General features: G+C 39.8%; 1 protein-coding gene across 1 annotated transcript in view; it reads left to right on the top strand.

Moving 5' to 3' along the window:
• Clcc1 (chloride channel CLIC-like 1) overlaps window positions 1-11,763 on the top strand; it is a 24,697-nt gene that overhangs the window by 9,562 nt on the left and 3,372 nt on the right. The window contains exons 5-6 of the mRNA XM_013031913.1: window positions 7,093-7,239; window positions 9,673-10,014. Of these exons, the coding sequence (XP_012887367.1) occupies window positions 7,093-7,239; window positions 9,673-10,014 (489 nt within the window). The remainder of the gene's footprint in view (window positions 1-7,092; window positions 7,240-9,672; window positions 10,015-11,763) is intronic.

Below are 11,763 nucleotides of genomic sequence, written 5' to 3' on the forward strand. Positions count from 1 at the left end.
TTTCCTTTCCTTTCCTTTCCTTTCCTTTCCTTTCCTTTCCTTTCCTTTCCTTTCCTTTCCTTTCCTTTCCTTTCCTTTCCTTTCCTTTCCCCTTCCTCTTCCCCTCCCTCCCTTCCCCTTTTCTTTTCTTTTTTCTTTTCTTTATCCTGGGGCTTGAGCTCAGGGCCTGGGCACAAGCTTCTTTTGCTTAAGGCTAGCACTCTACCTTTTGAGCCTGAGCGCCACTTCTGGCATTTTCTGTGTATGTTACCAAAGAATCGAACCTAGGGCCTCATGCGTGTTAGGCAAGCACTCTACCACTAAGCCACATTTCCAGCCTCTCACTACTTCTTGTCTACCATGTCTATGCTTTTTTTTTTGTATGTGTACACCAGAGTTTTTTTTTATGTGTGTGTCAATTTTGGGGCCTGAACCCAGAGTGTGAACATTGTCCCTTTTTTAGGAGCACATTTTTAAGCATACAGATTTTCCCTCTTATCACATATGTTACCCTAGATTGATCTAGGGTTGGGGGCCAGATCTTTGTGGAAGGAGTTAGATGAATAACTTAAGTGTGGCTTATGAACCACCACACTTGGCTTGTAAATTTTCTGATTTAAGTCTTAGAACTGTGTACAGAGTGGAACAGAGCCTAGATGAGGAAACGGATGGAGCTAGAAAATACTTAGGATAGAGATTGAGGCTGAGGATGCTGCTCAGTGGCATGCTGGAAGCGGTAACTTTCAGTCGTCAGTACCATAAGGTGAGAGGAGAATTTGGACATAATCCCCAATTAAAAAAAAAAAGTCAATGATAACATTGTTATGCTTTCTGAAGATGTAACGTTTTTTATATTGGTTCTTTAAAAATTATATTTACTCTTATAAAAAATAGAGTGCTTATTTGTATTAGCTATTGTTTATAATTTGAACTTCTTTTCATTTTAGGCTACATGAAAATTTTATACCCAATGACAAGTCATAAACAATTGTAAAATTTAGATATGCAATCGTGATTTGCAGATTTCATATTGATGAACTTAACTAGTCACTAAATTAATTAATTAGTTTCTGTTGGTAATAGGGCTTGAACTCTGGGCCTGGATGTTGTCCAGCTCTTCAGCTCAAGACTAGCACTGTACCACTTGAGCCACAACTCCACTTTCTGGTTTCTGGTGGTTAATTGGAGATAAAGAGTCTCTCGATGTTCCATCTGCGCTGGCTTTGAACCACGATCCTCAGATCTCAGCCTCTTGAGTAGCTAGGATTACAGCTGTGAGCCACCGGCGCCCGGCTAAATTTATTTTTTTATTTCAAAATCAATACTTGAGGTAATTTTGTGGTTCATCTTGGGCACATGCAGAGTGGCCAAAAGTTGGAATTGGCTGATGCCCCATTCCCAGCGGAACAAGGCAGTGACACTACTGCCTTCTCATTTCTGCTTTAGTACTGCAAACCATTGTATTTTTCAGCTGTATTTAGTGTGATTGATTTTCTGCTGTCTTCACTGTGCTATATTCTTCATACTTTGGAGGCGGTGTATAGTTGAAATGCTTTGTAATGTTTCTAGATATAAGTCAGTGACAGTTTGCCTTACAGGGAAGATACCTGCATTAGCAAGCTCCATCAGATGTGACTGTTGGCTGTGGTTTAATGGGAATAAATCAACAATATACATTAAATGTCACATATACATACATACAAAATTATGTAAAAGTATCAAGAGCAACTGTAGCTAGAGCAACATGTAGCAAGAGTCAACTGTATTCTAGTAAAATTTGCTGTGTCTCTCTTGTATAGAGTTCTAATTTTCTCGTTTCTTTTTTGGTGCCTGTCTTGTGGCTTGAACTCAGGGCTTGGGCACTGTCCCTAAGCTTTTATAAAAGCTCAAGGTTAGAGCTCTACCACTTTGAGCCACAACTCCATTTCTGGATTTTTTTGGTGGCTAATTGGAGAAAAGAGTCTAATAGACTTTCCTGCCTGGGCTGGTTTCAATCTGTGATCCTCAGCTTTCAGCCTCCTTAGTAGCTAGAATTACAAGTGTGAGCCATTAGCACTGGATTATAATTTTAAACCAGTTTTCACAGATACCATCTTTGGTTTTTATGTTGGCCCTGAAGACACATAGTATTTTCTGTGTTTTCTAAAATGTGTAAAATATTGTAATTGTACTTATTTCTCTCCTTTGCTGTATTGGAGTAGCAAACAAATGATATACTTAGTTCCAGACTGGCTTTTAATGCTTAAGTGAGTATGGTAATAATAAAATTCTCCTTTCTTTTGTTTGGTTTTTTGTAAATTTAATTCAGCCTGATGAAAACAACGGTGATATGCATTATGATGCTGAAATTATCCTTAAAAGGCAAACTTTACTAGAAATACAGAAATTTCTCAGTGGAGAGGAATGGAAGTCAGGAGCCTTGGATGATGCGCTGAGTGATATTTTAATAAACTTCAAGTTTCATGATTTTGAAACATGGAAGTGGCGATTTGAAGATTACTTTGGAGTGGATCCATATAATGTGTTAATGGTAAGATGAGATCATTTTTTAAAATGGTTTCACAGATATTTTTGTTTTTCACATTGGTTCATTAGACACGTGTATGTATTATTTTATGCACATAAAATATAATCTACACACTATTTACCTTCCCTTATTTTTACAATTTTTTTTTTTACAATGTTTACCACAAGAGCCTGTATTTAGTCATTTCAGTGATGAACAGACAGTGAAATCACACACATGGTTTTGTGTATTTGAGTCCTGTTGTTTGGCTGATGGCTGGGGTTTTCTGGCAGGTAGGCTGGCTTGCCGCTGGCTGACTCTGCTTCTGTTTTCAGGTCCTTCTGTGTCTGCTCTGTATCGTTGTGTTGGTAGCAACTGAGCTCTGGACGTACGTCCGCTGGTATACCCAACTGAGACGAGTGTTCTTCATCAGTTTTCTCTTCAGTTTTGGATGGAATTGGATATATTTGTATAAGGTATTGTATAAGTGGAGCCTCAAAATAAGTTTTAGGATTATTATTTTTTTATTTTCAAGTCTGCAATAAACACTAATCCACATAGAGCAGTCTTGCCTCAGATGTGGGTGGAAGGCAGCAGTTGGAACTTGTCAGCCATATGCGGATTGGGGGTACTGCTCTGTCGATACAGACGTTATGAATGTGAGGGCAGCTGCACTAGAGATCATTTACTCAAAACCATCCAGAGCAAAACACCATTTCACCATGAATTACAAAAATGGGAGAGAACCGGGCGCCAGTGGCTCACACCTGTAATCCTAGCTACTCAGGAGGCTGAGATCTGAGGATCGTGGTTCAGAGCCAGTCCGGGCAGGAAAGTCCATGAGACTCTTATCTCCAATAAACCACCAGAAAACTGGAAGTGGTGCTGTAGCTCAAGTGGTAGAGCAAGAGCTGAAGAGCTGAGGGACAGCACTCAGGCCCAGAGTTCAAGCCCACAACTGACCACCCCCCCAAAAAAAAAAGGAAGAAATAGTCATTTAATTTGGATAGCTGTATTTCAAGTACTACAAACTGCTTTTAAACTAATTTTTCAATAGTATAAGTCATATTTGAACTAATTTAAAAATCTTTAATTTTTTTTTATTGTAAAGGTGATGTTCAGAGGGTTTATGGTACATTTCTTTTTGAACAGTGTCACCGCTACCCTTGTTTTCTCCCAGTTTTTTCCCTCCCAGTCCCACTCCCTTTCAAGTTGTATAATTTGCAGCATAATCTTTTTTTTTAACAGTGTCTAGTGAGTACTACTGACTGCAATACAATCTTTAATAAGTTTTCTTTCATAATTATGTACAAAAAGGCAGTTATACTTAATTCTTTATCCTTGTTGCACTAAGACTATCCTTAGTTTTTTAATGTCTTTAAAAAGATTATACATTTCTAGTTGGTACCAGTGGCTTACAACTGTAATCTTAGCTAGTTTGGAGGCAACATCTGAGAATCATGGTTTGAAACCAGCCTGGGCTGGCTTTTTTTTTTTTGGTCGGTGGTATGGCTTGAACTCTGGGCTTGGGCACTGCCCCTCAGCTCTTCGGCTGAGGGTGAGTGTTCTACCACTTGAGCCACAGCTTCACTTCAGGTTTTCTGGTGGTTAATTGGAGATAAGAGTACCACGGAGTTTCTTGCCCGGGCTGGCTTTGAACCTCATCCTCAGATCTCAGCCTCCTAAGTAGCTAGGATTACAGGTGTGAGCCACCAGCGCCCAGCTCCAGGCTGGCTTTTATCTCCAATTAACTATCCAAAAGCCAGAAGAGGTGCTGTGGCTCAAGTGTTAGAACACTAGCCTTGAGCAAAAGCTCAGGGACAGTGCCTAGCTCTGAATTTATTAAGCCCTAGGACCAACACACAAAAAAGATGTTTTGTTTTGTTTTGTTTTTGGTCAGTCATGGCGCTCAGACTAAGGGCCTGGGTGCTATCCCTGAGCTCTTTTGCTCACGGTTAGTACTCTACTACTTTGAGCCATAGCTCTACTCCTGGTTTCTGAGTAGTTAATTGGAGACTAGAGTCTCACAGGGACTTTTCTGCCTGGGCTGACTTTGAACAATGATCCTAAGATCTCAGCCTCCTGTGTAGCTAGGATTATAGACGTGAGACTGGCACCTGGCGGGAAAAAAAAACAAAAACAAAAAAAACTTCTTTTCTGTTAAAAATCTGTAAACAGTCTGATTTGTATGAATGGTAGACTTTGAGCTGTGGTTTTGGGGGTGTGAAGACAGAGCCTTCTTCTCAGCAGCCTTTCATAGTTCCCTTTTCATATTTGCCAGCTAGCTTTTGCACAGCACCAGGCTGAAGTTGCCAAGTTGGAACCATTGAACAATGCGTGTGCTGAGAAGATGGATTGGATTGGAAGTCTCTGGGGTAAGGAGTGTTCACTTGTTCCTATTCTGAATAGAATTTCTGAGAATGAGACAAAATAGTAGTTGTAAGGAAAATGATGAAATGTAGCTTTCTATGACTGAACTTTTAATGTAAAGAAAATGCAGCCAGGTATGGTGGTGTAAGCTTATAATCCCAGCTGCTTTTGAGGCTGAGGCGGAAGGATCACAAATTTAGAGACCAGACTGGATGACTTTATGTCTGAAAATAAAAAGGGCTGGGGGTGAGGCTCAGTGGTAGAACACTTACCTCCCATATATGGGTCCCTGGGTTTGGTCCCCAGCATTGCAAAAACTGATAGACTAAAAAAAACTTAAGAAACCTAATAAAAGTAACTAAAACCATGCAATAGGAATTTAGACTTTAAAATCAGTAGCTTGGTGGTTCATGTAACATCACAAGGAAGAAATAGAGAGCATGTATGTGCTGGCTCTGAGGTTGGCCCTCCTCCATCAGACTGAAGATCCTGTACCCGCTTCAGTTTGTTTACCTGGCTCTTAGCCTTTTGTAGGCCACAACAGAAGTTTACTGAAGTGAATGAATACGCAGCTAAACAGGCATTTAGCTATCATCTCCTTATCATCTACTTATATTGACTTAGGAGATCTTGCATTATATCTTTACTATAGGTTTTTTTTAAAATAAAGGAAAAATAATGTTTTTTAAATTCTAATGTTGGCCATGTAAGTTGTCTGTATTTAATCTATAGACAGCACTAGAAAGGATTTAATGTTCAAAAACACCTTATCAATACAAGTCCATAATAACTGACAAATAGTGTCTTAGTAGGATCTACAAATAGATCCCAGGATTCAGATTTTTTTTTTTTTTTTTTGGGTCCGGTCGTGGGGCCTGAACTCTTGGCCTGGGCGCTGTCCCTCAGCTCTTCAGCTCAAGGCTAGCCACAGCGCCACTTCCGGCTTTTTTCTTTTTGCCTATGTGGTGCTGAGGAATTGAACCCAGGGCCTTAGGCATGCAAGGCAAGCGCTCTGCCACTGAGCCACCTTCCCAGCCCAGGATTCAGATATTTTTAAGACTTGTGAGAATGAAACCCTTTCAGCTTGGCTTCTTGACTGCCTCTTGTACAGATTAGTTTCAACTGCACATAAGACTGGCTTAGAAAAATTAGGACTCATGATCTATTTTCTTATAAAACTGCTCAAATTGAAATTTTCTTGAGAGAATTGTAGAGTCTAAGGCAGTTATTAGAAATAAGGCAGAGCCGAACCTTTTCCCCACATCCCCAGTTGAAGCATCCTGCACAGCTACAGTAACCCCACAGTACCATCTCATATTTCCCATATTTGACTTTAGTCATTTGTACATGGAAAAAAACTGCTTGTGCCAGGGGCATTGGTGGTTCATGCTTGTAATACTACTACATAGGAGGCTGAGATCTAAGGATTAATGGTTTGAAGCCAGCCTGGGCCAGAAAGCCCATGAGACTCTTTATTTCCAGTTAACTACCAAAAGAGCCAGAAATGGAATTGTAGATATAGTGGTAGAGCACTAGGCTTGAACAACAAAACCAAACCTCAGGGACAGCACCCATGCCCTGAGTTCAAGCTCCATGACTGATACCAAAAGCAAAACAAAAACAAAACAAAAAAAACCCATAAAACTGTAATCATCAACTTTTTAGAAATCTTTATAAAATAGAACTTTTTGTTTTCCTAAGAGTTGTATAATTTGAATAGATTTTTTAAATCATGAGTTTAGACATGAAAAATATTAAAAATCAGCACTATTAAAAACCAGCATTACAGGCTCACACCTGTAATCCTAGCTACTTAGGAGGCTGAGATCTGAGGATCATAGTTCAAAGCCACCCTGGGCAGGAAAGTCCGTGAGACTCTTTATCTCCAATAAACCACCAGAAAACTGGAAGTGGTGCTGTGGCTCAAGTGGTAGAGTGCTCGCCTTGAGCTGAAGAGCTGAGGGACAGCGCCCAGGCCCAGAGTTCAAGCCCCACGACCGACCAAAAAAAAAAAAAAATTGGGGCATATGGCAAGGGTAGTTCACTTGGCCTAGCATGTATGAAGGCTTGATCCCTAGCCTCACTAAAAAATAAATAAATAAAAATTAAAAGTGTGTATAAGCATTTCAGTTTTTGTAACATAACGTTAGCCTCTGTGCACAGTGAATTTTGGCTTGTTCTGTTTGTCTCAGTCCTTTTGAGGAGAAGCTTAAGTTGCTTTTATATTTTGTTTTTAGGCACTGGCAGTTACATTTACCAACTTCGTAACAGAGCCCTTAAAGCACATTGGAAAAGGAACTGGTGAATTTATTAGAGCGCTCATGAAGGAAATTCCAGTGTTACTGCAAATTCCAGTACTGATAATCATAGCATTGGCTGTCCTGGTTAGTATCTAAGCACTATAATATTTAACAGAATGTAGGAGAAAAGGAAAGTCTAGAATTATTAGTTTTTTTTTTTTTGATATTGTAAATCAGGCCAAGTCATGCTTGCTGTTCTAAGCCAGGATCTTGCTTTGTAGCCCAGGCTAGCCCTGAACCTGTTAATCACCTGTCTCTACCTCCCAGATGCAGGGATTACAGGCATGTATCACCACACCCAATGGTACAAGAAAGTGATTTTTAAATGAAATATTTATTTATACTTATGTATTATTACTTTAATAAAAAAGTGGTTCTCTATAGGTGGTAGGTAGCAGTGATTTAGAATAACCTTTTTAAATTTATTTTTTAAAGTTAGTAAATCAGTATGCAGGAAATGGGTTCATTACTTCCTCTTTGAAAAAAAATAGGCCTTCTTATTCCAATCGGAGTTATGACATCACTGAGAAAAGAGAGTATTAGATTAAAAATAGAATGAGAATGTGGAAGGGAAGCGGTACTGGGAACAGTATGGGGGATCCAAAGACATTTATTAAAGTGTTGTTCATTGCCGGGTGCCAGTGGCTCACACGTATAATCCTAGCCATGCAGAAGGCTGAGATCTGAGGATAAGTGTTTCAAAGCCAGCCTGGGCAGGGAAGTCTGAGACTCTCATCTCTAATTAACAACCAGAAAACTGGAAGTGGAGCTGTGGTAGAATAGCTAATCTTAGGCATAAAAACTCAGGGACAACATTCAGGCCCTGAGTTGAAGCCCCAGAACCTAAACAAAAGAAAAAATATTGTTCATCATTCATCCATCTTCTGTTTAGCAGCTTTGTTGTTGATTTTTATCTGTTATTCAAAATTCATTTGCCACATCAAGAACCCATATGTGCCATGGGAAATTCTCCTTAAGGATATAAAATTCAGTATGCTTTATTTACTTTGAAATCATTCATTTTTTTGCTTTTCAGGATCCAATGATTCATAAGTATATATTATGTGACATTAGTTCTATAATAGTTTAGTCTCTAAATCTAAAACTTTGAACAAAAGCTTTATCATTCCTGTTTGTTTTTTGACATTAAGTCATACTATGTTGCCTCAGTTGATCTTAAAGTCCTGAACTCGAGCCAGCCTCCTGCTTAAGCCTCCCAAGGCTAACAGACTGCAGGCATGCACCATCCTGCCTGCGTTCATTATTTCCTGTTGCTTCATTCTATCCCTAAGGAATGTTAAGACTGATTTGTTGCTTCTGTCTTCTAATAGTACTTAACTATAGTTCTATTATACTTTCATCGTTTTGATCTTAGAATCCCTTTGCTGCCTTAAAAATTGCAGACTACAGTGAACTCTTATTTATGAGATCAATGCTCCAGTTTACCACATTAAATTGAGAAATTAAAAAAAATACAAGTACAAAGTCATTTGCCTGAGCTGTCAGCCTCAGGCTTGCCGTCACTCCTGAGGGAGTGAGAAATAGGGTCGTCATATGATGAAGTTTCAACTGGAAGTCAGGAGTCCTGGCTCACATTTGGCAGTGCTGCTGCCAAGCTTGTCCCATAGAATGTGAGAATCTGTTGAATTTTAGATGTAGCTTAAGCCAACTTTATGTTTGTAAAAAAAAAAATCTGCAGAACATTTGCATGGTGACATATAATTTTTAAAAATCTTAAGCATTTATATGATATAGGTATCATATTTTGATATGATATATAAATACTGAGAAATTACTAGATTTTTTTTTTTTTTGCTGGTTGTGGGGCCTGAACTCTGGGCCTGGGCGCTGTCCCTCAGCTCTTCAGCTCAAGGCTAGTGCTCTACCACTTAAGCCACGCCACCACTTCCGGCTTTTTTCTTTTTGCTTATGTGGTGCTGAGGAATCGAACCCAGGACCTCATGCATGCAAGGCAAGCACTCTACCACTGAGCCACCTTCCCAATCCTACTAGATAATTTTAACTCCTTCTCCCCCGCCTTACCCCAACAGGGCTTGAACTTGGCCTCATACTGTCACTTAGTTTGCTTGCTCATGGCTGGTGCTCTGCTACTTGAGCTGAAATTTATCTCTAGTCAGGTTTTTGCTGGTTACTTGAAGAGAGAGCCTTGTAGACTTTTCTGCCTGGGTCAGCTTTTCCCCTCTCCCCCCCAGTTCTCAGCCTCCTGAATAGCTAGGATTATAGGCTGAGCCTCCAGAGCTCAGCTGGAACTAATTTAAATTTCGAGACCTCAGCCTGCTCTTGTTATAAATTCCATAAAAACCTGTGTAGCTGATTGAAAAGGTACTGTTGAATAGAGTTTTCAATTTTATTGCTGTCCTAGCCTGTATTCATCAAAAGAAGAGGTTTTTAATGAAACAAAATATTTTTGTTTATACTTACTAACGAAGATGGCTTATAAGTGAATTATAAGGCATCCATTAGGTCCTCAGTGAAACATATTTCTTTTCCTTTCAGAGCTTCTGCTATGGTGCTGGAAAATCAGTTAGTGTGCTAAGGCATTTCAGTGGTCCTGAGCGAGACCCTCCCCAGGCACTGCCGCCAGGTGACAGACAACGACAGAAGGAAATTGATTATAGACTCCGTGGTGGAGCAGGTGATGCAGATTTCTATTATAGGGGTCCAGCTGGCTCCATTGAGCAAGGCCCTTATGACAAAACTTATGAGTATAGAAGAGATGTTTTGAGACAGAGAGATGTTGACTTGAGATTTCAGAGTGGCACCAAGAGCCCCGAAGTGCTCCGGGCATGTGATTTACCAGACACTGAGGCACAAGCTCATCCCGAGGTAGAACCCAGCGTAAGTTGGCAACTGTTTATTTTGCTGTCCATTTGTCGTAGGGCTGAATGCTTCTTAGCTACTATTTTTGTTCTTTTACCCTTCAGTGTTACTCATATCATATCTCTGCCTTTTTTGGTTTTAATACAGCTTCCTTAGAAGAAATAGAATTAGATTCAGTTTCTATTTTAAGTACTATTTAACTGTATTTTGTTACAACAAAGGGTATTCCATATGAAATTTCATAGTAAGCTAGTGAAGATATTGTAACATTCTGCTTTTGAGGCGCTCAGGAAAGGCCTCTGTGAAGGCCTCGCACAGGAAAGAATGGCAGTACAGCTCTAAAGACCCACTTTGGATGAGGAGAGGAAGGATCAGAAACCTTGCTTGCCCTTTCTATTTCTAGAATTCCTATAATAGAAAAGCCTTGGATATCATTGGCTGGAGACTGTACATTTCATCTGCAGAACACTGCAAGAGTTTTCTACTACCACTGGTTATTTAAAGGGATATTTCTGTTTGAGAAAGGAATTGGTATTGTCATTTGTAAACTTTTATTTATTTTTGTTGGGAGTGGGGTTTTGAACTCCGAGCCCTAAGCTCCAAAGTAAACCTTGAGAAAAAGAAATTATAAAATTTCTTGGCATGAAGTTTCTTTTTTTTTTTTGGGTCCGGTCGTGGGGCCTGAACTCTGGGCCTGGGCGCTATCCCTCAGCTCTTCAGCTCAAGGCTAGCCACAGCGCCACTTCCGGCTTTTTTCTTTTTGCCTATGTGGTGCTGAGGAATTGAACCCAGGGCCTTAGGCATGCAAGGCAAGCGCTCTGCCACTGAGCCACCTTCCCAGCCCAGGATTCAGATATTTTTAAGACTTGTGAGAATGAAACCCTTTCAGCTTGGCTTCTTGACTGCCTCTTGTACAGATTAGTTTCAACTGCACATAAGACTGGCTTAGAAAAATTAGGACTCATGATCTATTTTCTTATAAAACTGCTCAAATTGAAATTTTCTTGAGAGAATTGTAGAGTCTAAGGCAGTTATTAGAAATAAGGCAGAGCCGAACCTTTTCCCCACATCCCCAGTTGAAGCATCCTGCACAGCTACAGTAACCCCACAGTACCATCTCATATTTCCCATATTTGACTTTAGTCATTTGTACATGGAAAAAAACTGCTTGTGCCAGGGGCATTGGTGGTTCATGCTTGTAATACTACTACATAGGAGGCTGAGATCTAAGGATTAATGGTTTGAAGCCAGCCTGGGCCAGAAAGCCCATGAGACTCTTTATTTCCAGTTAACTACCAAAAGAGCCAGAAATGGAATTGTAGATATAGTGGTAGAGCACTAGGCTTGAACAACAAAACCAAACCTCAGGGACAGCACCCATGCCCTGAGTTCAAGCTCCATGACTGATACCAAAAGCAAAACAAAAACAAAACAAAAAAAACCCATAAAACTGTAATCATCAACTTTTTAGAAATCTTTATAAAATAGAACTTTTTGTTTTCCTAAGAGTTGTATAATTTGAATAGATTTTTTAAATCATGAGTTTAGACATGAAAAATATTAAAAATCAGCACTATTAAAAACCAGCATTACAGGCTCACACCTGTAATCCTAGCTACTTAGGAGGCTGAGATCTGAGGATCATAGTTCAAAGCCACCCTGGGCAGGAAAGTCCGTGAGACTCTTTATCTCCAATAAACCACCAGAAAACTGGAAGTGGTGCTGTGGCTCAAGTGGTAGAGTGCTCGCCTTGAGCTGAAGAGCTGA

Source organism: Dipodomys ordii, unplaced genomic scaffold, assembly GCF_000151885.1.
Source record: "Dipodomys ordii isolate 6190 unplaced genomic scaffold, Dord_2.0 Scaffold146, whole genome shotgun sequence".
In the NCBI taxonomy this organism is placed as follows: Eukaryota; Metazoa; Chordata; class Mammalia; order Rodentia; family Heteromyidae; genus Dipodomys; species Dipodomys ordii.